General features: G+C 38.5%; 1 protein-coding gene across 1 annotated transcript; it reads left to right on the forward strand.

Annotated features, from left to right (window-relative positions):
* The first annotated feature begins 342 nt into the window (after positions 1 to 342).
* Positions 343 to 26,320, forward strand: LOC104686890 (guanine nucleotide-binding protein G(t) subunit alpha-3). Its single transcript, XM_039570423.1, has 9 exons — positions 343 to 460; positions 4,389 to 4,505; positions 7,894 to 7,936; positions 11,910 to 12,051; positions 15,457 to 15,614; positions 19,316 to 19,444; positions 23,512 to 23,641; positions 23,845 to 23,998; positions 24,679 to 26,320. The coding sequence occupies exons 1-9, from the start codon at positions 343 to 345 to the stop codon at positions 24,867 to 24,869; spliced, it is 1,182 nt and encodes a 393-aa protein (XP_039426357.1). The 3' UTR covers positions 24,870 to 26,320.
* The last annotated feature ends 786 nt before the right edge of the window (positions 26,321 to 27,106 follow it).

Here is a 27,106-nt window from a genome sequence, read left to right on the forward strand (position 1 = left end):
GTTGCCTCAAGACATTTTGTGCATTTTTTTGGAGTGTGTGAAACAAAACCTCCCTGAACAAAAAGAGAGATCTATCCATACCTTGGTTTGATCTTGAATGGATAACTTTAATTCTATGACATCATAACACTACCTTTTTGTGTGCCTATGTAAATCCTTGTCTATAGCATCTCCAGGTCATGTGACAGGTGAAAAAGGACCATTTGATTTGAAGGCTGACTGGAGAAGTCAAATGGGATTTTAAAATTTTCTTTAAGCACAGATGGTTGTCCTTCTGAATTAAAGCAACTGGTCTGATAAGAAGTAAATCAGCTGCATAAAGAGAATTTTTAACATCTCAAGATGGGCAGTGGAGCCAGTTCAGAGAGCAAAGAGTCAGCCAGGAGATCCAGAGAACTGGAGAAGAAACTCCAGGAAGATGCAGAGAGGGAAGCCAGGACAGTCAAACTGCTACTCTTGGGTAAATAGAATTAAAATTTCTCATAATGCTTTTCCATTGAGGGGTTGTTTAGCTCTGGAACTACATTTCAGTGCAGTGAATTTCTCACCTTTCACTATTTTATTTGAAGAAAATGTAATATGTGTTTAAAATGTTTTCTGGTTGTGGCCACTTATGAAGTCACAAGGAATTGGCTGGAAATGGCCATGTCACTGGATGTATTAAATTTCAAATGTTATAAATCCTTGACTTTGAAAATGTTTGAGAAATGAGAACCTGCTGTTAGAATAAATGTTATGATACAAACTTACACAGAACAGAGCAGACTTTCTTCATGGATCTATATGCATTCATTTGTTGGAAGATTAAGTAGGGTAAGTGGTTGCATAAAAAATCCACAGGTGCCACAAGGTATTGATATTATTTATCTTGCAAAGTGTTTCACTCCATTTTTTAAAGAAGCAGAAAGTGATTTAGAATGGCTTTTTTTCATGTATAATGGAGAGTGGACTGAGAAGTACTGAGCTTAATACAGATAAATATTCTCATAAACTACTACTTCTAATCCACACTATGATCAATTTATTAGCAGCCAGGAGCTGTAGTGGCAAAAGAAAAGATATTATTTTTCTTGATACAGCTTTATTCTTGTCTATTTTTTCCCATGGCTCTGTGCAGCTTACAAGAAATGTCCAAGAGCACATTGACATCACCACTGTCTTAATATTTTTCTTTTAACAACCTCTTACAAAAGTTAAAACTGGTTTCTCCCAATGAATAGAAGAACAGTCTTTGATCATTCAAATGTTTCTCTTTTTGCCTTCCTTGTAACTGCAGTTCTTGCAATTGCTTTTAAACTGACATTTATTCAGACATAACTAGATCTCTTAGATAAAGTAAATCAACTCTGTTGTTTTGTATCTTATGAAAAAGGTCTATTTATACCTGTTAAAAATCAAACAATTACTATTCAAAAATAGAGAAGAACATGCAGGTTTCTCAAATAATAATATGAAAACAGAAGTTTGATACTCTTTATTTGCCATCAGTATTTGGATTGTGGCTCACAAAACTTTTCAGTCTGGTTAAGAATTCAAAGATTTTCTGTGCGACATTAGTATAAAATATTGCCCCTAATGAGGAAAGCTTAAATTGGTCAAAAAGCCCCAGAACAATATTTTAATTTAAAATGTCATAAATTTAAAATAATTTCTATTTTTTGTTATGAAAAGGTATTGTGACATTGAGTTAGAACCAGGATCCATCTAATTCAGCATCCTGAACCTTATCCATGAGGAAGAAGTAAGAAATCCTTTAAGAGGAATGCATAGGATAAAGAAGAATTTTCCAGATAAAGAGAAATTTATAAGTTAAGCAGTTTTATCTTCAAGCTTTTATGCCCTTACAGTATTACTGAAGACTGTTTTACACCAGGATATCAAGTAAATTACCCCCCATACACACTGAACATATGTATGTATTTAGAATTAAGGACTTTAGTTTTAAATGTTTCCTAATGTATACAATCAGTCTTCTTCTGACACTATTAATGTCAGCCTTGAGACACTTTTAGTAAAATACTTTGAAATTCAATGCAAGCTACATGAAAAAGACTTCTATTATGTTCATTTCAAACCTGAATATATTTCAGTTTCATTAGCTTCCCAAGCACGCTTCATGCGGCAAGATGATCATTTGGATCTGAAATACTTCTTTATAGATTTTAAAATATATTCCTTTACTTACATCACACATGATAAAAATTCAAATTTTTGAGTGGGTAATGTTTTGGAAGGCTTTTTTTCTCCTGAACAGCAGATTGGAAAGTCTGGGTAAAAAGCATATTGAAGAGATAAAAAAAATATAATATACTAAATAACTTGAATTTTCTTGTTCTTAAAAGAAATGAGAGGTGAATAAACTGTGAATCTGGAGCCTATTGCACGACCAGAGTGACAGTGTCTCTTGAGCACCTGTAACCAGAGATTCAGAAGCAATGTGCATAAGGGGCTCCATACCACCCCTTCCACAGGGGCTGAGTGAAATGGATAGATAAGAAAGGATTAAATCTACTTTATTCAGATTTGTTAACTTTCCATACCTCCAAGACGATATCAGAAATGATATAAATTTTAGACTTCATAAATCGAGGGCAGCTCTATTCAAGCCAGCCTAGTCCTAGCTTTCTGTTCAGTCAGACTTCATATTGCCTTTATACTGCATACTGGATGTCATAATTTCTTTTTGCAGTAGGCAGATTGGTAGAAAATAGAAAAAAATGAGATGTATATCATAACTTTTTCAGTGTAATCACTTTTTTCCTTACACTTAAAATGTAAAAAACAATGTATTCTGACTATTTTCTGAGAGAATTATTTAAAATCTAGCGTGATCTCTCTACAGCCTCCAGTAGATCCCTTTCCAAAAAATAGAAATTACATTAAGAAAAAAAAGGCACCATGTTTGTTTATATGAAGCTCAATGACCCGGGCAAACACACTATCTGGGTTGAGATGATTTACAGTTTATATGATATGCACCTATAAACTGGGGGAGGAGAGAAATCACGTCACTTTCTGATGTTCGTCACCAGTTGTCCAGGAGCCAAGAGGGTTAACTCCTCTATGTTATGTCCAACATGTCCACAAATCTGGTCTCTATATATTTGTACTTCAGAAAGATCAGGTTGTTTTATGAGTCTGGAACAAACTCCAAGAACTCCACAGTGAAAGCTTTATTTCCTTTGTATCAGGACCATATCTGGCCTGCCACATCACATGTAGTTTATATGCTTTGCAGGATGCCAGCTTTCAATTTATAGGTGTGCAAAGTACAGTGCACATTCCAAATATGGCCAAAACAGCTGATGCTCACAGTGATGTTTCACAGAAATAAGAACTTATATTCAGTTTAAATAATCATTAAAATTTTAACTTACCTATTTTCAAAGTATTACTCCATGTCTTGTCCACAGTTTTCAGTGTCGGGACAAAAGCCACCCTTAATAGAACTGGTTATCCTCATCTCACTTTACTCCCTGTGGGGGCACAACTCACACAATTTAATTTAAACATCTGCTTCAGGGGAACAGAAGTTGAAGATGTTTGGTTTAGGCTTAGTAGCAAATATTTTTTTCCACTGACTATAAGAGGTCTCTGGTAAGTAGTCTGAATGTAGAAATTTATAATATAGATATTTAAAACCAGTTAGATTAATCAGTTACTGTAGTAGTGAAGTTTAATTTCCTGTTATTAAAATCTAGCCTGGAAACATAGGCTTTGAGCACAAAGACAGACCAATAATCCCATTGATGGGAATATACCGATATTCTTTTACGGAGGGTGGGACATTTAAGGACTTTATTGTCTCAAGAGGGTTTGATCTTAGGTTTTTTCTTCAAGTTTCTTTCTCTCATAGAGTCTAGTAAGAGGATCAGGAAGATATGATTTCCTTTCTAGTTCACAATATCCAGAGTTCTGAATGGCACAGACAAGGCTCAGAAAGGGGTGTGGAACATTTTCTTATTTTAATTTTAATATTTTCTTTTCCTGCTTTTTGCTGATTTTTGTCATTGTCAGTGGGTTTTCTAACAGGTTTCAAACAAAGTATTCAGTAGGGATTTTTATTTCCTTACATTTAGTTCTGGAAAGTTTCCTAAACGAAACCTTTCCTTCCACATAGATAATAACTGTGAAGAGATAATAAGTCTTTATCTGAGTCACAAAAGCACCTTATTATATAAGAATATATATTCTTCAATGTCTCAGCTGGTGCTATCTTGAAAGCTTGTACTGTCTGCAACTGTTCAACCAAATTCTGCTTAGAAAAACAATAATGTCAAGTTACAGCTGAGGGCCTGGGTTCTGTTTCCCCTTGCATTTGAGAGATTCTCACAGGGCTTCAAGGCACTTCCATTTTTTTTTCTATTTCTGCTCTCTATATGCCTTAGTGTCCTGTGGGAAAGAGGTCGAGCAGTCCCAGAGCAGCAGGGAGATTTGTGTCCAGCTGCTGGGGGCCAGCTCCTTTGCAGCCTTACAAGTTCAGGCCCAGGGTGCCCAGAATCATGGTAGGCTTGGGAGATGGTGGGATGCAGTTCTGGAATACCCAAATCAAGAAGAGATGCAGGTTACAGCCAGCCAGAGCTCAGCACCTCACTGAAGGTGAATGTGACATGCCCTGTGGCATGGTGGATGTGATCTCTGGGAAGAAGTGTCAATCTTACTGGTGGGGGGGGACATCTTTCAGCTCCCAGGAACAGTGTCAGAGTTTCAGGCATTGACTGAAACTTTTGTGCCAGTATTTTCTGTGCAGTTATCCATGTCAAGGAAATAGAGACAGAAATGAGAAGTAAATTTCAGCTAGACCATAAATATGTGAAATATAAAATATGGCTATGACATATTATCACTGGTACCTATCAGGTTGAGCTATAAATCTTCACAGCTGACAGAGTTCTTTCTGTGCTTCAGGACAAGATTGCTTGTCCTAAGTTCTTTGATTAAAAAATCTGGGCTTGAAGAAGATGCCTTCAGCTCCCTGCGTAGTCACACAAGGTCTTTTGTGATACACTTTTTGCCACTATTTCTGCAAGTAGAAATCTACTGCTGAAGGTGGAAATGCAGCCCTGTCCCTGATTTCCTGCAGCAGGGACTGGCCAAAGGAGGAGGCTGCATGGTAAGGGAAGTAACAAAGAAAGCAGGTGCAAAGCAAATAGTTCCTATCTACTTCCTGGGGTGAAAGTGCTGCTACAACTAAGATGATACTCCATGGTGAAGCCAAAGTCTGAAAGTCACCTGTTGTTTACATAAAAGCATTATTGGATCATAAATTAAAGATGAGCAGAGGTAGAAAAATGCATCTAAAATATATCAATTGTGTCTCACTCTATTTTAACACTGTCTTTCAGATCTGGAAGAGAAGTTAATTTCTATATTATGTTTCCTGGCATCTTTCCATGAGGTGAATGCAGGAGTTCTCAATACAGCCTCCTCTCTTTCCCACAAAAAGTATAGCAAACACTACCTTGCTGGCAGGGATTTACCAAATTCTTCAGATGGTCACTGAAAGTATAATAAATGAACTACAACAAATTTGCATTTTTTCCAAACTGTGGCAGATGGCAGCATCAGCCCATTTTGCATGGGCTTGTTTTTCTCTCTCACTTTCTACCATTCACATCATGGGTTTCAGGAAACGATTTGAGTATGGTTTGCTGTCTTTTGTGATTTGAGTAAATTAATCCCTGTCATTTGAATATTGTTACCTTTACAAAATGTGTTTGGAAATTCTGTAATCAGTTTTTTCCATTCACTGAGAAGTCCTAGGTTAAAAAACCTAGGCCTCAGATTTTGTTTTTGTCAGAATTATTTGACACCATACTGTGAGGGAAAAGGTAATCTACAAAGAGAAAAGCAGTGATGAATCTTTTTGTACTCAGCAGAGTTTTTGATGCTGTCTCTTGCAAGATGCTTCTGGATAAAATGTCCAGCTCACACCTGGATAACAGGGCTACATGATGGGTGAGCAATGGGCTCACAGGTCAGGCACAAAGGTAATAGAGAATGGGGGAACATCAGGCTGGTGACCTGCCACTTGCGGGGTTCCACAGGGCTCCATCCTCAGCCCAGTTCTCTTCAGCATCTTCTTAATTGACTTGGATGCAGGACTTGAAGGAATACTAAGGAAGTTTGCCAACAAAACTAAATTGGGAGGAGCTGTCAATTCCCTCCAGGGCAGAGAGGCCCCAGCAAATTAGAGAGATGGACAATCACCCACCATATGAAATTCAACAAGGCAAAGTGCTGGATTCTGCATCTGGGACAGGGCAACCCTGGATGTATCGACAGATTGGAAATGAGAGGCTGGAGAGCACCTGTGGAAAAGGACCTGGGGGTCCTGGTCAATGGCAAGTTGAACACAAGTCAGCAGTGCCCTGGCAGCCAGGAGGGCCAACTCTGTCCTGGGGAGCATCAGGCACAGCATCGCCAGCTGGACAAGGGAGCACAAATTCTTGTAATGAATAGTTCATTCAGTTTCCTAAAAGTATGACAAATATTTGTCACCTTGAGTACTGTGTGCAGTTTTGGGCAGCACAATAAAAAAAGGTCATCAAGTTATTAGAGAGCATCCAGAGGAGGGCCAGGCCGAGGGTGAAGGGTCAGGAGAGGAATGGTTATGAGGAGCAGTTGAGATCTGTTCAGCTGGAGGAGACTGAGGGGAGACCTCATTGCAGTCTTCAATGCCCTCCTGAGGGGAAACAGAGGGTCAGGTACTGATCTCTTCACTCTTGTGACCAGTGGCAGGACTCAAAGAAAGAGCATGAAGTTGTGTCAGGGGAGGTTTAGGTTGGATATCAGGAAAAGGTTCTTCCCCCAGAGGGTGGTTGGGCACTGGAACAGCTCCCCAGGGAAATGGCCACAGCACCAGCCTGACAGAGTTCAGGAAGTGTTTGCACAATGCTCTCACGCACATGGCGTGATTCTTGGGGTGTCTTGTGCAGGACCAACATATTCTCAGATTCTATTAATCCTGTCCCATGCATTCACAAAATTAAATCCTCTCTTTAGGTGCTTTCAAAAAAAAAAGCTCTTTTTTGGCAGCTTTTGCCAACCCCCATGATTCTCGCTGACCGAAGATGATAGTCAACTGTGTTGAATTGCAATGGAGACACTTTGCATTGTGATTACTCACTTTCCATGAGATAAGAGGGCAAATTAGTTGTACGTAATCTGGCCAAACCTATGCCCTAGTTCTTCAGCTGGCTGTGTAAGCAAATGTCTGCCCCTCCTCAGCAGCTGTGGGGTTATCCTGCAGAATCATCCCCAGCTGCTGCATTACTCTGCAGGTTTCCCACTTCCAGCCACACTACTTCATGGCAGAAGACCACATGGCAGAGGAATGACAAAAAAAACGGTGTCAAGACTTTTGCTCATGTCCTGCCTTTGCATCATGAGCTAGACCACATGCAAGTCTTTACACTCTGGTTTTCTAGTCGCTCATGGAAGCTGGCTAAAGGGAATGGAGGTGGCTCATTTGGCTTACAAAAGGTCATAATACACATTAAATGAGCAGCTACAAATCAGGTAATAAATGGGACACTGTCAGAGGCTGTACTTTGTACATGTTTTCCTGCCTATCTGCCAGAGATTAAATCAAAATATTATCCATATTTTATTTACTTGCTAATTGAAAATTCTGTAATTTTCTCTTAATTGACTGAATATTCAGTTATTTTCAAGTGTCCCTTTCCTTTTCAGTATTAATATTTTTACCAAGATTTTGTTCTTTTTAAATCCAAATGGACATTAGGGAGGGTTTATACTTAGTACAGTGAGAAACTAAGACATTTGTACTTCTCTTCCTAGATAGAAAATTCTGTGTTCCAGAGAGTTATTTTTAATACTTGTTTCTTATTCATCTATCAATCATATCTTCTCAACATTCCCCTTCTGCAGGTGCTGGAGAGTCAGGAAAGAGCACTATTGTAAAGCAAATGAAGTAAGTATCTGAATATGCATAGCAGTTGTTGAATTTGGTATTTGTAGTGTATGCTGTCTAGCTAATGTCTTATTACAATGTTTATGCTTATTTGAATAACATGCAAAGAAACATCATTCAAATCAAGTTCCCATTCAGCCACACAATAAAGAAAAACACAGAGTGAGTGAGACACACAGGTGGATTGGTAGTCAAATCTGACTGACCAAATCATGCACTGGGCCCACACATGGAGACCGGGCAATCTGCTTCCCTGGCTTTGGTGGGAGTTCCTGTAGTGGGAATAGGACTGTGTGAGACAACCAGTGATGGCAGATCCACCTGGCAGACCCTGTCTCCAGCAGACACCTATGAATGATGTTTGCTGAAGATCATCAGACCAGCCATGCCAGCACACTTGTGCTGGATACCCTGGCAGTATCTAATGATCTATGGCTTGGGAACCATCCTGAAGCAGAGAGAGCACCACTTCATCTCTGTATTAGCCCTCAGTTAATTCATGTCTACCCCTGAATCTTTTGTTGAACCAATGTAAATTAACAACATCCACAGCATTCTACAGCAAGTAGCTCCACAGTTTAATTATGCTTGATTTCAATCATGTCTCTTTGTTCAATTTTATTTTGGTGTCTATTAATTTTGTTTGCTTTCACTGTATTTCAAGAGAAAATATCAAAATATTCATACTGTATGAGAGAACAGAAAATTTTCTTCCTGGGTATTTTTTGGGGGTGGGGTTATTTTGGTGGCATTTTTTTGTTGTTTCATTGGGGATTTTTTCCCCCAAATTGGCCTCTATAGATCATTCTTAGTCTCCAGAGCTCCTGCCAAGATTAAAAAGGTCTCCTACAGGCCAGGTGAGAACATATTTAGCCACCAGCCTGTACAGTGAGCTGCTCCTACCCACGATTCCATGGGTAGGAACCGATGTAAGAACTGATTTAGCAAGAAAATTATCAACACAAAAAGTTTTCATACAATAATCACTCTGGGAAAAAAGACCCAGGCTGTGCAAGCTCAAATGCAGAAACCCCTGTTTGAATTTGGACTGACTATCTGGTTACAGAGATATTGTGTGTGCATCATAAATCTACAGCAAGAATACTTGTAGTTTGTTCAAAGGGCACAAGGTGCCTCACAGATTGAAGTCAGGATCTTCACTTACCCTGACTTCAGAGGAAGGTCAAATCTCTCTACCTGTGTGTGTGTGCTGATTTACAATTTACCTTGACAATATTTTCGTGTATAGTAAAACAGGTCGCTACTAAATTCATTTGTGTTCTTCTTTTAAGGGTAGCCAAAATGCTAATTATGTATCTGGTTTAAATTAATAATCCCCCTAAATTCAAGGGACCAATCTTACACCCATAGCAAAAGTCCTCCTTTGCTGCACAGCCTCATAAAATACTGCTGTTGTGTCTAGTCTTGTTTTCATAGAGAGGTCCAGGTCTGATTCCTAAACCTGTCCAAATAGAGAAAAAAATTATACAGGGATTGCAACTGTTTGGATTTGCCCCTACTTTTTAAGCACCAATCTCTTCCTGTGTAAAAATAAAACAACCTGTTTATGAAATCAGTAATACTATTCTGAACTTAAGTTTCCCTTATTTGTTATCTTCACCAATGCATTTTAAAGAGTTGAGTAAAAAAATCATAAGAAGAAATTTCTACTATTTAAGCAGCTCATTTGTAACAAAGCAGATTCAGAACCATCCATCAAATACTTTGCTAACCTTTTTTTTCCAGTTAAATAGTAGATAAATTTATTTCTGGTTTGAGTTCCATTCAGGAGACCTCCCTATTCAGCAAACCACTGAGGTGTATTGTGCTCAAAGGTGCCCCAAGCAGGAGCATATTAAAGATGTTCCTCTGAACTGAGCACTTTAAAAAGGCTGATAAGATTTAACTGCATGGAGGAGGGGGGAACGCTGCAAAGTTGAGAGTTATATTTAAAAACCTGTGGATTTATGAGCTGTCAAATTGATCACAAAAACAAATTATTTTGCAGGAAAATGGTTCCAAAAAATTGTATTTGTTCATATAAAATGTCATCTTTCTGTCACAACCAAGAACTTCTTTTTAACAGATTTTTTTCTGTTAAAACCCCCAATATTAGTTGTTAATTTTTTTTTCAGTGAAGCATAACATTTTCTAAAGAACACTGATGATGGCTTACAAAACAAATAATTTTACTGAAAACACAGTTTCCACTAAAATCATAATAATTTTACTCTTAATAACATAACTTTCTAATTAATAAATCTCTTTTTTTCCAGTCTTAATCAAAGTTATATCCATCCACTAAGCTTTACAAAATATCTTCTGATACTCAAAATACAGACATGCTGCAAGGCCCTAAAAAGATGAGGATGGTTATGAGAGTTACTAAAAAGGAAAAAAAAAACCCAATTCCTGGAACTCTGTGCTTCTAACTGCATGCTTTCCAAAGTGTGATCTATCTTTTTTAAAACCAAGCTGAGTATCTTTGTGCTGTGCTCTTAGTTCGTAGTATGAAGCTTGTACAAATATTTCAGTGAATGAAAAGTAGGAAGCAAAATATTTGGTAATTCATCATGCCTGTTGAGACTGAATCAAAGCCACCTATCTGATGAGAAGCCCTTCTTTTGTGAATAAAACCCCAGAAGACTGCATCCATAAAATGGAGAGGTCTCTGCTCCACGAGCTCCTCTTTTTTCTTTCTCCCAAGTTCAATAGAATTCCTTTGAATCTTGCAGAATTCATTTGAATTCATGATGAAAACAGCATTCAAAAAAACAAAGCTTCAAAAGAGAGTTCATAGATTTGCTTGGTGTAGAACTGATTGGGAAAACATTTTAGAGAGCCTTTTTTTCTACAGATACAATTCCTACAGGCACAGGAAGGCAACTTTTGAGTTTCCTGGCATCCACAAGTCAGAGAGATGTTAAGACACATGAGTTGTCATCTAGGTTTTGTGCATGTGTGTGTATGTGAGTGAATTATTTTCTGACAGGGCTGAGTTGGCTGCTTGGGTAGCTCTGACCAGAGTGTATCTCAGGCAAGATGGGGTAAAACACCAAACCCCAAAGCCCAGAAATTCTGTATTTAATAACCTGGCCTTCATCTCTGACCAGCTGAGGTGAGGAAGAACAGAGCCTTGGTTCCAGCAGCAGCCAAAGCAGTTTGGTGTCTGTTCATTGAGAGCACACCAGGCCAAAGTGGGTGAAGATTTCATCCTTTTTCACAACTCATGGAAAAAGATATAATCTGAATACTGGTTTGGAGAACTTTAACCACATGCCATCCTCCAGTCAAAGAGGATTATGAAATTCTAATCTTTCTGTCAGAATTAGATTACTGAAATTGATTACTAAGGCTCTTTACCCTCTGGAGTAAAATGTAGGTCTCCAAAGCCTGGAGATAATAAGAGTAAGACCTTGCTATAACTAGAAACTGTAGTTGATGTACAAAAAAAAAAAAATTAAAGATTTTTTTCTTGTTTTGTTGATAAGTGCCTCCCAGTGTTGAAACATTTTTGCAGTAATTTTTCTATCTAGGTAAGATTCTGGATAAAAACAAGAATGACTGAACAAGCAATGTGACAGCCCATTACTAAAACAGTAGTTTCCAATAATAAAAGATTTGGGATCTAAGTATGGAAATGCATCTTGCCCTATATCTATAGGGATGGGCCTGGATCCTGTTCCAGACTCCTACCTTATCTTAAGTTAACCCAAAAGGGGGGAAAAACAGCATCTGTTCACTCAGACTGGGTACAGAGACTCAACCTCACATAGACAGAAACTGCTGCTTCCCTGTTCTAGCAGAATAGGCAGATCAACCATTGATAAATGCTTTTACAGGGGCCAAATTCTGTTCTTTCTCACACTGACCACGAAAGCACCTGTTCCAACATTGCATTGCTTTCTTTTTTTTTTCTTCTTTTTTGCAGGTGTATTCCATAAACCTTATTTTTTTCTCTTTTTTTCACCAGGATCATCCATAAAGATGGTTTCACCTACCAGGAACGCCTGGAGTTCAGACCTATCGTTTACAGTAATGCAGTGCAGTCTATCCTTGCTATTGTGAAAGCAATGACTAAGTTAGGAATCAGTTATGAAAACCCTGCTAGAATTGTGAGTATGACACCCTTTCTCTCGAAATAGGCATTGGAACACATTTTTTTGTAATATAATTGTGGAGACTAGTACAACAAAGAGGATCCAGTAGTTTCTATATGACAGTGGAAACTGAGCACCATTTGAGTCACATGTGACAAGATGTCCTTACTTATTTTAATTTTCTCATTAACTGATGCCTGAGGTCTAACCTTTGCATAAATTCCCATTTTGATTTTTACAAAAGAAATATTCAACTTGCCAAAGACATTAAAAAAAAAAGAAAAAGTAAAAACCAGAACATTTTCTTAGCTGATAGTTACTTATTTATTGCTATTGGGAAATGTAAAAAATATTTTCCTTTTATGACCAGCCCTTGGGGTTTAGCTATGCAAGGAAAGGTCATGTAGACATGTTGGGAGCATTCCAGTCTGGCATTGCTCCTGGAGCAGAGACCTCCCTGTTGTGTGGATGCAGTGCTGGCACACTGGCACCTCTGGGAACTGGAGTCCAGCATTCCTGACACAGTCAACAATCCTCTGCACAGGCACAGGGAGGCAAAGCCACAGGAAGAAGACCTGTTTTCTTCTGTCAATCACGCTGAATTTTCAAGGACAGAAATAAAGGAATAACTTTTCTTCTCCATGCAATGATTTAGTCTGTTAGCCTGTAACTCAGATCTTGCTGAGAATTTCTCAAATGCCTGTCAGAATATCAGTTGATTCCAGTTTTGGCAAATTCTACCTAATCCCTAGAGGTTTATCTTGGAGAGAATAACATCTGCTTATCTGAAAGAGCTTTACTTGTTCCAGAAGTCTACATTTCATTATAGTGACATGTGGTACTTTGACCTAAAAAATGATAAACAAAATCTTCAGAGGTTACTAAAGCTCATACAGGCATTTGACAAAATAGAAATTAAATATTTTCCATGAATGCAAGTCATTCAAACAAATGTAACAAGGCCCAGAATCAGCAGACAGAAAATAGGCCAGTGTTAACGTGCTGTACTGAGCCATCAACCAGTCTGCATGGCCCAAGCCGTGGCTACAGCTGGACCTTGCAGCACTGGCCATAGGTCAGGCCTGGCTCAGCCCATGGTATCCATTGGGTGGTGCAGACTCTGCCACCTGTAATTAAGATATGCTCTCCCTGTCCCCCAGTATTTCAGACTCTTTTCTCAGCCCTGCCAAATTTTCTGAGATATCTGTACAGGCTCCATCTATGCCAGTTTCATAGACAGTCTTTTCAAAGGACTTCACAGCCTGGAGAACTTGTAATACTTAAAATTAAATAACTTAAATAGTCCATTTCTTAGCATTACATATAACCAAATGCAGAAAATATAACTTTTGTAAGTTTCTCATTTATAGCACAGTCAGCTCACTCTTGCTGTCACTGCAGAATGGGCCTCTAAGAACACAGCTGAATACAGCTGTGAAGAATATTTGCAGTGCCTGTCTTCTTTTCGCCAAGAACCACAGAAGAGCAACCTGGATGTGATTTTTAGAGAAAATAGAAATTTTGATCACATTTATTTGAATTGCCACTAAACACTGCCCTTTCTTCCAAAAAACCTCCAAAAACTTAGCTTACATGACCCTTAAAATCATAAGCCATTGATAAGCTTGGTTATTTTGATATAAGCTTTGATTTCAGCCAGACTTTGTTTTTGTTGTATGTTCTAGTCCAGATTTAGCTGCTTAAAATCATCTAGTTCAAGGATTGGGATTATCTTGGTCCCAAAAGCAATGTGCTTATCCATGTTGCAGGTCTGCCTGCAAATACATCTTACTGGTACTGAAAGGGCCTTAGCACTTATTTAAAGAACATTTGTTCTGGAGAGGGAGGTAATTTTTTTTTCTAAAGCATCACTCCAATCTATTTTTAGTATGAAAATTATCTGAAGTCTTTGTAAATGCCAGAGAGAAACAAAACTTTGTACATGTTTGTGACAAGTTCAATCTGCTGCTATCTTCCTTTATTATGTAAGCACGAAAATCCACAATTGCCACCTTTCACATAATAATCAATAAACATTTACCCTCTACACCTAGAGACTCTGAGCTCAAGGCTTCTCATTGTAGGCCATTCAACCAGCCAAGTAGGTGGATAGCTGCAATCATTCCGTGATATGTCATATCTTGGAGAAGAGAACATTCCAGCTCTTCTCTTGCAGCTGAACTAGTGTGCACTCTGGATTCAAAAGTGGATCCGCACACACAGGAGAGAGCGTGACTCGCTTCTGCTGATCCCAGCACTGCAGGAGGGTATGGGGGTGTAAATGGAGCTGGTGTTTTTTCATGCAGAAGGGAAATTATCCTGCTGTCCTCCTCCCTCCTACCAGTGAAGGCAATTCACTAGTGGTTATTTCCCCTGGGTTTTTTTTGCCCTCCATGCCTACTCAATTTCCCTTTTTTCTTCCTCCATGCCTACTCAATTTCTCTTTCAGAAAAAATGCAGTGTTTCATTTTTGATCTGTCTCTGACTTTTATAGTTTCCATAAACTGCAATTCCTCTTGAGACATAAAGATACAGCACATTCCTAAAATAAATTTGTGAAAAATTTTTGTGAGGATGTTTCCTGGTTCTGAATAAAACATACTCCCTGCCAAAACAGTGTCTGTCAGAATCCATTTATGCTTTTGCAACTATTGACTGCAAGGCACCTGAATTGTCTAGTTCTACAACTAGGAAGGAATTATATTTTATAATTATCCCTTGTTGTGGCAGTGTATCAAATGACTCTTTAATCATGGTCTTTATTTACAGTAAATTCCTAAGCTGTTAACTACTGAAAAGAAATATTTTTAATGAAATAGATTATTAAAACTCTTTTTTTTATTTGACTACAAAAGGAAGAAATCACAGAATAATATATTTTAAATGCTTGAGATTTTATTCTGTTACAGGTTTCTGCTTCCCTACATATGGGAAATGACTTCACTAGTTATATTCACTTTGTCACATTTCTCACTGTGGCCTAAAGCTAGAATTTTTTTCTTATAGATGCATCCAAAAATACATTTAGATTTAGATTTCTGCATTGATATAGTTATAATAAGTTTTAACTTTAAATGTCCTTTTTAATTTAGCTCTTGATACCCTATTACTCTCTCTTAATATAAAAGCCTTGCTTTGAGGTTGGACTGTTTGTAAATGCTGATGGCAAAGTGAAACGGAGCCTTTGTGCGAACCAAACAAAACAATAAAAAGATGAAAACTCCATCACAATTTAAGCCTAACCTAAAGGGAAGTGAGCTTGTAAAAGGCTGTTTACATGCACAGGCGAGTACAGCCACCTGGAAAAAACAGTGAAAATGAGAAGTTTTGCCCGTGCAACTCATTATAAACCAAGCACATCTTCAAGCAGGTGAAGGGGCCCAGCGCGCTTGCACAATATTTACTGAAATTTCTCTTTAGGAAGATGAAAGGAAGCTGTGTGCCATGGCAACAACTCTGGAGGATGGCAGCATGTCTCCTGAACTGGTTGAGCTCATCAAACAGCTGTGGTGTGACGGCGGGACCCAGGCCTGCTTCGCCAGGGCAGCAGAGTATCAGCTCAGCGACTCGGCTGCATAGTAGGTGACAGCAGCTGCTGAACAGCTGGCTATTGCTGCAGCAAAACTGTCCCTCCTGCAGAACAGCCTGCAACGATCATTGCTCATCAGCCTGAAAAAATGAGGGGGTTGCAAAGGTTTATAATATATCAGCAATGTTTAACTGGAGGAAACAAGTGAAAACAAGGTTTCAGAAAAAATTTGTTTCTGTGAGTTTGTTTGAACAGTTTAAAAAAAAAACCAGTATATTCTCCCTCTGGGTATTTCTGAGATTGACAAATAGAGGGAAAGGTGACTTGAAACAGCTTAGGTTTTTACCTAGAGTGAGTCTTTGTATATATTGCAAGATACTAAATATAAGTCTGGAGGAAACTATAAAAACTTTCCTCTAAACTAACCCGGCTGCATGGACAAGTGTTCCCTGGGCCATTACCATCCCAGCACCCAGCTGAGCCAGTGGTGCTGCAGCTGCTCCAGCCCCAGGTCCCTTTCTGAGTGCTGGGAAGGCACCAGACAGATAAGCAGGGGACTGACTAGGGCTGCTCAGCCCCGACCCCACAAAGGGTCACTGTCCAGCTGGGGCACATCTCTTACCTCAGATATAGTCAGTGAGTTTAGACTTTTCAGCTGCTTCTGCAGCTGTTCTTGCAGGCTCCAGTCCTGCTCAGCTGCCTTGTCTCTCAGCTCACACACAGCCATGAAGGGAGGTGTCACTAGATCAGAGTCTTTTGAGAGTGCTCAAGTCTGACTCCAGACTTGGGGCAGAGGTTCCTTCCAGCTGAGGTCCATCTTCTGAGATGGGGAGGTGGAGGTCTCCCTGCTGTTCCTGCAGCTCCTCCTACAGGCTGAGGGCAGCTGCAGAGGGAAGTCTCCCAAGGTGTTGAGTGTGCCTTCTACATGGCAGGGAAAGAAAGGCATGGCTGGAGACTGGACTTCAGGGGACAACCTGAAGGCCTCCATAGTTCACTTTTTGTAGGTAGTGGAGGGAATAGGCAGAGAAAATATTACAAATTCTTCATCTCTTTGTATCTTCCAAGCAAGATTGAAGACCTTTTGCAAGATTCCTAAACAAAGAAAATATTGCCTGTGTTGATTTGTGCCTAATTTGACAGTATTTTATAGCAGCATTGGATTCTTGTAGGAATAGTACAGAGCAATTTTTTTCTAACATACCCATTCTGACAGGTCCCACTGCCATTCCCATCACTAAAAGCCCTTAACAAACCAGTCATAATAATTAAAAGGAAAACCACCTCTTAATTAAGAAAAAGAAAAATTTTAAAAAATTGCTTGTTTACCAGCTAACACTCTGCTGTGTACACTATGCCTGGCAAATTAGGTTTTGTTGCCTAACAAAGAAGATAGAAGAATCTAAATTAATTCCATCTCAGTGTTATTTTCTTGAAAATCCTGCTAATCTTCTGTCTTCATCTTTTGGTACCTGATGCTTCTAAAATTCTAGCCTTTGGCTCTGAAGCATTAAAATCAACTTAATATTTTCCCTTACTGCTGGGCTTCTAATGATCAGTTCAAAGTCAACTACAGTCAATCAACCATCTAATGCTGCAGTTCAATTTCTTTTAAACCCCAAACCCTGTTTCTCAGCTCCTGTGAATCAGCTCCTACAAAGAATATTGATTGATACTGTGTAAACTCTGACTTTCTGAGGTTATCTTCTCTGAGATTTTACTTTATTAATTCATACTAATGAAGTTTGATCACTGCCTTTCCTTTGTATATTTTAATTGAAAAAAAAAAAGTTATATCTTCTGAATGATAGAAAAATCCTGTTTGTTAAATTTGGCTGGAATTTCTCCCTTAGACTCACCTGGAACTAATTCTGTTTTAAAATTTAATGATGGGTATGGAAGGGGCAAGATTGGGATTATAAACTGTGACTTTAAATGTCATTGTACAGCTACCAGTAGTACATGGTGCATCTTGCTTTTCAGTCAATTGCCCCTCAGAGTAAGAGTCCTGTCACCTCATTCAAGCCAAGGAAAGATCAGCATTTACTGACCTACCAGTTTCCATTCCCTCCTTTGCCAGTGAAGAGATGGTCTGCAGTCTCCCCTTGGAGCTACCTACAGCTCTAAGAAGAGCCTGGAACTGCCTCTTGCTCCATTAACTAGATAATTAACTTGGTCTAATTTTTCATGCAATTACAATTGGCTGTGTTGAATTGAATTCAGGCATTTGTGTCTAAAAACTATCAGAACTTCATTTTATATTCAAGTGTTTATTTTAGTGCTTATATGCTTCATAAATAACAAAATGTCTTTTGTTCCTGCCTTCCACAAAGGTGAGCTGAGATGAGTTTGCCTCAGGCCCTACTCAGAGAAACAGAGCTATATTGCTTTTTTTTTTTTTCCCTTTCCCCAACAGGTTGTTTCCTGGACTCAAATAATGGGAAAACATTGAATTACTCAGATCAAGTACAACACCCCTTGCATACAGTTTATTCAACTTAAAATAAGAAAATCCCATTTCCAATCATTACTTGGAAATATCTGAATGAAAGATTCTGGCTTTTTAAAATTTTATTTGGTTTCATTTTATTCTTCTATTTTTTAATCTTTTAAAATTACAGATCTATTAAATATTGCAGACAAGGATGATGAGCTGTGAGGTTTATTTTGGAAGATTCTGGTTAAACTGAACAGCAGCACTACCTGCTGGGCAGACTTGGTGTAGAGAGGAAAAAAGAAGGCAAGGAGCCTAATAGACATTAGAGACACAGTGTCTTGTTTGTCAGAGACACAGGGCTACTAATAGGAAGGTACCAACTGGGACACTGAAAATGCTTCAGCTCCTGGTGGGGTTTCTTGCTTTTGGCTTTCTTCTCTATTTGAATACCAGTAGTTAAAAGGTAGGAAGTTACCCAGGCATCACCTCTTTTCCTTTTGCCAATTCATAACCTCTCTGCACAGATTCCTAGACCATCCAATAGGATTCAGAAGCTCTGCCTAGCCATTTAAAGAAAGCTGTGTGCCCCTAGAAGAGACGGGAGAAGGGTTGGCAAAAACATGTTTCAGAGATCTGGTTTGGGTTCTCATTTCACACAGATTTTATCTCTGTATACCAGAGATATTTTATTTCTGTAAAAGCAGGTAAGCCACACTTTTCCAAGGGCTCATCAGAATACCAATAAAGGGATCCTCACCTTCACAGAAGATTTTGGTTTTGACTAAAAAATACATTTTTTAAAATCATCATGTACCTTCTTGTTAATTGAGAGGTCTAGAGGGAAAATAGCCCTTAAAAGTGAATTTCTCCAAAATATTATGCCCTCCCTTTCACTTAGGAAGGAAAATACTGTTGCAACCCATCTGACAGGCTGAGGTGACTCCTGATGCATCTGCTTCTGAAGGATGCTCGTAGTTCTTCCCCTGGGGTGAAAATTCCCACTTGCTGAAGAAAAGCCAAAACCTCTTTGCTGACAAGGTGGTTTTAAAGCATCCCTAAGAGAAATAAGGATTTCCCTCAGCTGAAATCCTCAGAAAAATGTTTATTATGTGCAAATAAATTACACTTCTATATGCAAGTAGGAAAAAAATAAAAGGCTCTGTATTGTAGAACTCAGTTGCATAAGAACCAAGAGTATTGTGTTTAAATGTGTAATTTACATTACATATTTAAAAGTGGATCAGTGTGGAGGAATTATATAATGGACATTTCACTTTTTGGATTCATCAACCACCATTTCTTTCTTACTCTCCTAGTTACCTCAACGATTTGGACAGGTTGGCAATGCCTGACTATGTCCCTACTGAGCAAGATGTCCTGCACTCCAGAGTGCAGACAACTGGGATTATAGAGACTCAGTTTTGTTTCAAGGATTTAAACTTCAGGTATGAAAGCCATATTTGACAATCTTCTTGGGGTTTATCTTTCTTAAGTATTTTCTTCCAAAGGTATTGACCTATTATAACACAGGTAATCCCATTGTGATTCCATTGAACCCACTCTTACTTAACTTTCTTACACAGCTGAAAAAGAAAGGTATTTTACTATCAGTACTCCAACTTTGAGCATATAATGGACTATTATAAATGGTCACAGAATACCAGGTTCTAAAAGGACATTTTTACATATGTAAATGTCTAAAAAGCATTAGTTATATACTGCCATTTGAATTGTGACATTTGTGAAATATGCCTACTTAAATGTCCTTAACAGCATGCAAAAACATTTGATGTCTACTAATTTGCATGCACTCTCAACCTTTCACTCTTCTTTTGAGAATGGAAATAGCTGCTCTTAGCACTGGAATGCACTGCAGTTGGAAAAAAAAAAATTCTGTCCCATAGGAAATTTCAGCATTATCAAGCATGCTTTCATGCTCATTTAAGATGAAAACCAAAATGTCCAGAAAAAAGTTTTGAAAATAATGCCTCTGAGAAATTTGACTGAAATATTTTACACTTTCAGATACCCAAGATCTTGTTATGCTTGGTGAACCAATTAAAAACATCTAATTGCATGTGAAAATGGATTTGAATGAATTATGATTGTCTCAGTGTTCTATAATGCTTTTGTCTGTGGACTGAAATCCATTTAATTCTTAATTTAAAGACTGGGGCGCACATTGAGGAATGCAGTCTAGACAAGACACTGCCTGTAGAGAGATTCATCAAGCATGAGGATTATAACTTACATTTTTCATTTGGCTTCTTTCTTTCTCCGCATGTGCCAATTAAACATTCCCCAAACCATCTATGTTACCACACAGATGCTTTAACACAACAGAAGTTGCACATACAAAATGAGATTCTGAAGCAGATGTCTTACAAATAAATTATTGTTATCTATCAATATTCTGGTCACTCATGAAGATTCAGGAGTTGCCCACAAATGGTACACTGCAATGTCATAGACATCATCTTCTTTTTCTCTGATTCACATATTTCCAGACAGCTTTGTACATTGGAAATTTGAATGCCTTCAGTTACAATCATAGTTCGTGTAAGAAATAAATTCAGGGTGGAGAAAGAAACCATCAGAGTGCAAATCCTTGTTGACGTGGGTGCTGCCAGTCCTGACATGAGAATATCAGATTAGTGTTTAGGTCCAGTTGAAATGTGGCACAACTGAGAATTTAGTTACCCAAGTGTTTGCAAACAAGACAAAGGCTCTTAATGCCACCACAAACACAGACCCCACCGATTTTACCCTCTCTGCTATGCATCACGGTAGTGTTATGTGAGTAAATTCATTGGTGGTTTCAGGCAATTGAGTAATATTAGGTAAAACCACTACAAAGCAGTCGAGGGGTTTGAGCCGCTAGAGTGGTGCAGAACAATTATAAATCCATGTTAACCAGCCAGTTACTGCTACTTTGCATTGCCATAGCAATGCAAAACAGCTGGAGGACCCTGATACCTCTGCAGCAAGTTTGATAAGTACCATAGAAACATCTATAAAGAGAGGAACATTTCCACATTCAGAGTGAGTTTTGGCTGATGTGCTGATGGGGCTTCAGGTCACAAGCCATACATGGATACAAAAAATCCGTGAACAGATACCTCATTCACTAAACACTGATCCCTTTACTGAACTGAATGAGGCAGAAAATATTTTGTATCCATTAAGTAAAAGTCTAAACCCTGGTACTGCTCCAGGAAACTGAATTACACTTGCACAGAAAACATCGATTTTTATTTGCTCCTTGCTTAGTGGTTAATTTACTGGTTTAGTGCAATTTAGGTTCCATGTGCTCTTCAATTTATTTCACTAATGTTGACTTAGAGCTCAACACATATTTAAATGTTTTTAAAAGAAGGCCTGGTCTTCTTAGGTCCTCTTCTACTGTCCTTTCTATTGGTGTGCTAGGAAGAGTTTGACTGAAAGCAGGCAAACTTTATTTTAGGCTTCAGGCCTCTCTGTGTGTACCACTGACTGAGTATATGGCTAATGCTATATCTGCAGCTAAGTTTTTCAAGAGCAGTTCTAGGAAAATATAGAGATTTCTAGACTAAACTACTATCTTGGTAAAAGAAGATCACCTCATTTTCTACCATTCATGGAGGGACTTTGATTTTATATGTGCACATGTTAAGTTCTGGGCTGAGAAGAGAGAAGAAAACTAAGGTCAGTACAACAAAAACTGCCCAGAAGCACTGCCTCTGGCCTTGGTCTTGTCCTTTTTAACTGACTTCTCCTGAATAGTCAAAGGGCCATATTCTAAAATCTCACAGGAAGTGAATACTGATTCATATGATTATGTATTCTAAACCAAAATTTTCCTGAAGACTAAATTTTGAAGGTTTTAAATTTTTTTTTCCTGCCATAACCCTGATGTCAGAGTTATACACCACAAATCAAGAAAGGCATGTAATCCTAGGTGACTTTTGGGCACTAATCACAGACAAAATCGAGATAGTTTATTTATGACCCCACTCTTAAGTAGATCTTCTGAATTCAGTGAAGATATGCTTGGAAGAATGCCATTTTTGTTGTCAAAATCTTGCTCCACAACAGCTTCCTGATTTCCAAAATAATTCACTTTTGTAGACACCCAATAATCAAAAAGATGAAATGTACCAGAAAAAAAATGATTGCTCCTCAGCTGCAGAAGCAGTTCATTATGAGCATCGGAAAGCATTTCATTTTTTCTAAGAAGGATGAAAAATTATAAAAAATAAACCTTTTTTAACATTAACTGCACTGCTGATGGTGAAGGAAACAGAAGATTAAGATACTGCAGAAAACAATGTTTCAGCAACAAATTATTCTTTCTCTGCTTACTACTGACATGATTGTTTCTTACTGAATCCCATTATATTCATTGCTATAAGAATTGTGTTTAATTTTCGGATTCTGCAGGATCCAGAGATCTAATGCATGTTCTTGAAGGAAAGGGTAATCCAACAGGGGATTAAGTTTTACAGTATTAAGTTCAACAACAGGCAGCACAGGGAAAAGTCATCATGCACACTAGGAACAGAAAACCTAAGGGTAGGATAAATTTGATTTTTTATGCTTTGCCTGTTTTCTAATGCACTTGAAAAATCTTCAAGTTTGGCACCTTTTGTTCCAGAAAAATAGTGAAAAGAAAGCCCTAGTCCTTATTACTGAAGAACTGCAAATGTAAGTGGGAGCTCTGGATAGGCAAAGCACAACAGTGGTAGCTTTAACAGCTCCGGCTCAGCTGGGCCCTAACCAGGTCCCTGCTCGGTGTGTTCAGCTGGCTTTGGATCCCATATAGAGTCCATATAAAGTCCATATGACACTACCCAAAGGTAGTAGCAATTCCTGGCAAAGGAATTCCTGGCGGAAGGAAATAAATGCCAAGAAGGACAGCCCTCCCATTCCCTCTGCACAAAAGAAGGGATTCCTGCTCTCCAGGAATTGCGGCTTAAAGAGCAGCTGAGATGGACAAGGAACACACCCTCCATCCTCCACAGGTGTGGTGCAGGTTGTGTAGTGGGCTCAGTGATCACACCAGGGCAGTGAGCAGATGGACAACAACTATTCATACACAAACAGGGCTCAATCCATGACTGGCCTCCAGTCGTGCGTCTTATTGATCAATACGTCAGCATGCAAAACCGTGAAGTAGCAAATGACACTGGATTTGAGGGTCTTCTATCGATGTCTCAGAACTCTGCCCTGAATAAATCCTTGCCTGCAGGTCTTAGTCCTGCCCTGAGCCCCACTTCCTCAACACAGAGTGCCACCTGGAAGTACTGGATATTTTTCCTACATGCAGGTATTTAAGCCTTTATATTTCATTTTATACCCACTACAAAGCCAGGAGTAACAACACACAGCCCTCCTGGACTTGTTGGGATAGAAACAGACCAATATTTGGAAAAGTTGGATATTTTTCATTCATCTCCATCTGAACTCTGTGCATTAAATCATGACTACATCCTTATTAGCGCTTTACATTGTACATGTTATTTTTCCTGCAAAGGATGTTTGATGTGGGTGGACAACGATCAGAGAGAAAAAAGTGGATTCACTGCTTTGAAGGAGTTACTTGCATCATATTCTGTGCTGCACTCAGTGCCTATGACATGGTTCTGGTGGAAGATAAAGAAGTGGTGAGTCAGAACAGACAAGCAGCCCTTTTTTCTTCTAAGTTTAATGTACTCTCTGATGGCACATCAAAACTATTCCCATTCTCTGATAACCATTTAAAGGCTATTACGCTGTATTGGTTCTTTCCAGTAAAGAACATTGCAGTAAAAATGACATATGGGGATGAGATTTGTCAGTCTCATGTTTACCTTTTGCATCTCAACAGAACAGAATGCATGAAAGCCTTCATCTGTTCAACAGCATCTGCAACCATAAGTGCTTTGCAGCCACTTCCATTGTGCTGTTCCTAAACAAAAAAGACCTCTTTCAAGAGAAAATAACAAAAGTTCACCTGAATATCTGCTTTCCTGAGTATAATGGTAAGTTTGGAGTGTTCAGAAGAAAACACGTTTAGATAGTAAGTGTAGGCCATGCATTAAAGACTGAGACTTTGACTCATGTCACCTATATATAACCTTTTAAATACTAAGCCTCTTATCTGAGCATCTTCTCATGGAAGAATGGTATGAGACAGACACAGCCAGAATTCAACTCATCTCACCTACTCACCATGTTTATCCTTCATGTCTCTCCCTGGAGATGCTCATTTCTGTCCATTGGTGGTAGCCTAAGCTGAGCAATCTAGAAATTTCAGATGACTGAAGGGAACTGTGATGGACTCAGCCAGTATTTCAGTACACATCAGTATTTTATCACTCACACACACACACCACAACTGAATCCAAGATTTTTGTCCCTAATTTAAGAACTCATTCCATAAGGGAAGTCTGTCTCTTTTTCTGTGTGACAGTAGTGCCTACTGGAAATAAAAAAACCACCAGATGTTCCCAGCTGATGCAAGAGAATATATAAGGCTATGTCAGAAATTACCAGAGAAAAACCAGTTTAGATACAAAATTTTCATGCCTAATTCAAGGAGTTAATTTGAATAGAAAGAATAGAAAAAATAAAGGCAGAAAACATTGTTTCTTGTCTCTGCAGTTGTGAGGAAGTACCAGTGGAAATGCGTCTTCTTTTGTTTTTCTTTTCTTTCCACTAGGACAAAACACATTTGAAGATGCTGCAAATTACATCAAGAAACAATTTCTAGACTTGAACATAAGGAAACAAGATAAAGAGATATATTGTCACTTGACCTGTGCCACAGACACCCAGAATGTCAAATTTGTTTTTGATGCAGTCACAGACATAATAATCAAAGAAAATCTGAAAGACTGTGGGCTTTTCTAACCATTCATTCCCTTGCTCAGAGCCTCAGTCCACTTTCCTCTCTTCGTCTGATGTGCTGACTGAAGTAAAAAAAAACCCCTCTAGGTAAGAAACAATATCAATTAGGCACCCATTAGCATCAGTTGAAGCCTTGGGTACAGCCTGAGCATTGCAGACCAACACAGACTTTCCATATATCATAAGAAGATTGAACAAATTGTTCCTGTTCTCCAAAGATGCCAGCTGCTGATAAGTCCTACTGGAATCAAAGTCACATTCCTATTTAAATCAATATCATAGATTCATAGAATTCTTTGGTTTGGAAGTGACTTTAAAGACCATCTAGTTCCACCCCCCATGCCATAGGCAGCAACATCTTCCACTAGACCAGGCAATCAACACTTTTCAGGAAACTGGGGACACCTCAGAATTCTGTGTCTTCTAGTGATGGGATGAAAAAAGATAATATATAACAGACAATTGACTTTTATTTGTAATTGAGACCTAAAGAAAACTATAGCATTTAACAGCACCAATACATAATTTACATTCTGTTTCGTATTCGTGTTACGTAAACAACTAAAAATGACATGCTGTTTATTCAACAAAAACAGCCCCCTCAGATTTAGATGGTGTATGACAAAGAGCAGTGCAAATCTTCTTTTGTTAGAAGAGCTGAGGGACCGGTACATAAAAACTGCACACATACAAAATTGACAAATGCTGCTATCTGGTTTGAGAAAAATTGAACACAGTAAGATGAAGGCAAGTTTTTAAATCCCTAAGGAGAGTAAAAAAATTATAATAACTGTCAGTTCCTGCATAAGCCACAAAGGCAAGTTGAAACATTTTTTGGTTTACGATTAAATATGAGACTTTCTTAAAATGCTAATAATAATCCTGCTACTCAACAGGAGTGGCAGCAGTAACTTCTACCACTGCAGAGCAGATGTAAACCCACCAGTTCTCATGGCAAAAGCACATCCTTGGAACTTTGGCACAGGGCACCTTTCTCTACACAAAGATCTTGCTAATGCAGAACTGTTCTCCCTTAACTCCTGTTGGTTTATTGTGACTAACAACAGAAAATATTTGACTCTTTTAAACAGACTGGGGCTTTGTCCTGGTTTCAGCTGAGACAGAGTTAATCTGCTTCCTAGGAGCTGTCACAGTGCTGAGTGTTGCATTTAAGTGTAAGAATAATGATAGCACATTGAACTAAAAGTTGTTGCCCAGTAGTGCTGATCCTACATCAAGGACTTTTCAGTGTCTCATGCTCTGCCAGCGAGCAGGTGCACAAGATGCATGTCCAGGACAGCTGACCTGAACTGGCCAAAGGAATATTCCATAACACAGAACATCATGTCCAGTAAAGAAATTGGGGTGATTGGCCAGGAAGGGATGATCACTGCTCAGGGACAGGCTGGGAATAGGTTAGAAGGTAGTGAGCAGCTGTATTGTGCATCCCTTGGTTTTCCTAGGTTTTATTCTTCTCTCTCTTTTTCATTTTCTTTACTATTATTATTGTTATTATTATTGCTATTATTATTATATTATACTTTTTCTCAATTATTAAACTGTTCTAATATCAACCCACAGACTTTACCTTTTCCTCATTCTCTTCCCCATTCCACTTCAGGGTTTGGTGTGTGTGAGCAAGTGGATGTGTGGTACTTATTTGCCAGCTGAAGTTAGAGCATGACAGAGTTCTAAAAATATTCAACTGAATTTTGAAATTTGGTCTTGAAATAACACTCACTTTTTAAATAGAATCATTGATGAGGGGTTTCTTTCTGCCTTTGTCTTTTCTTTTTTTTTTAATACATTTCAACCTAATTTTCACCATAGACTCCTTGTGTTCTGGTTAATCTGATTGAAATAGGGAACTTATGAAAAACACTGAAAAACAGCATCCTGCAAGCTGTCTGCATGAGCAGGGCCACCAGGATGTGTAGGTCTCCCAAGAGAAGTGGGAAGCGAAGAGCTAAAATACGTCTTACATTGCCTGGATTTCTGCTGCTGCCTGATTTGCAGTGCTTCGCTTGATTAATTTCTTGTTTGTATTGAAAGTAATGGATTTCCAGTGGTCAGGATTCTGGATTCATTTCCAGCAATAAATCTAACTTAAAATTAATAATTTGAATTATGGTGATATCAACATTAATTCCTGATGCCTCGATGGCAATAATAAAAGACAAGGCCTTTAAGAAAGAAATCCATGAATAAACATATCTCAAACATATTCTTCAAGCAAATGC

This window comes from Corvus cornix, chromosome 1A, assembly GCF_000738735.6.
Source record: "Corvus cornix cornix isolate S_Up_H32 chromosome 1A, ASM73873v5, whole genome shotgun sequence".
Taxonomy (NCBI): domain Eukaryota; kingdom Metazoa; phylum Chordata; class Aves; order Passeriformes; family Corvidae; genus Corvus; species Corvus cornix.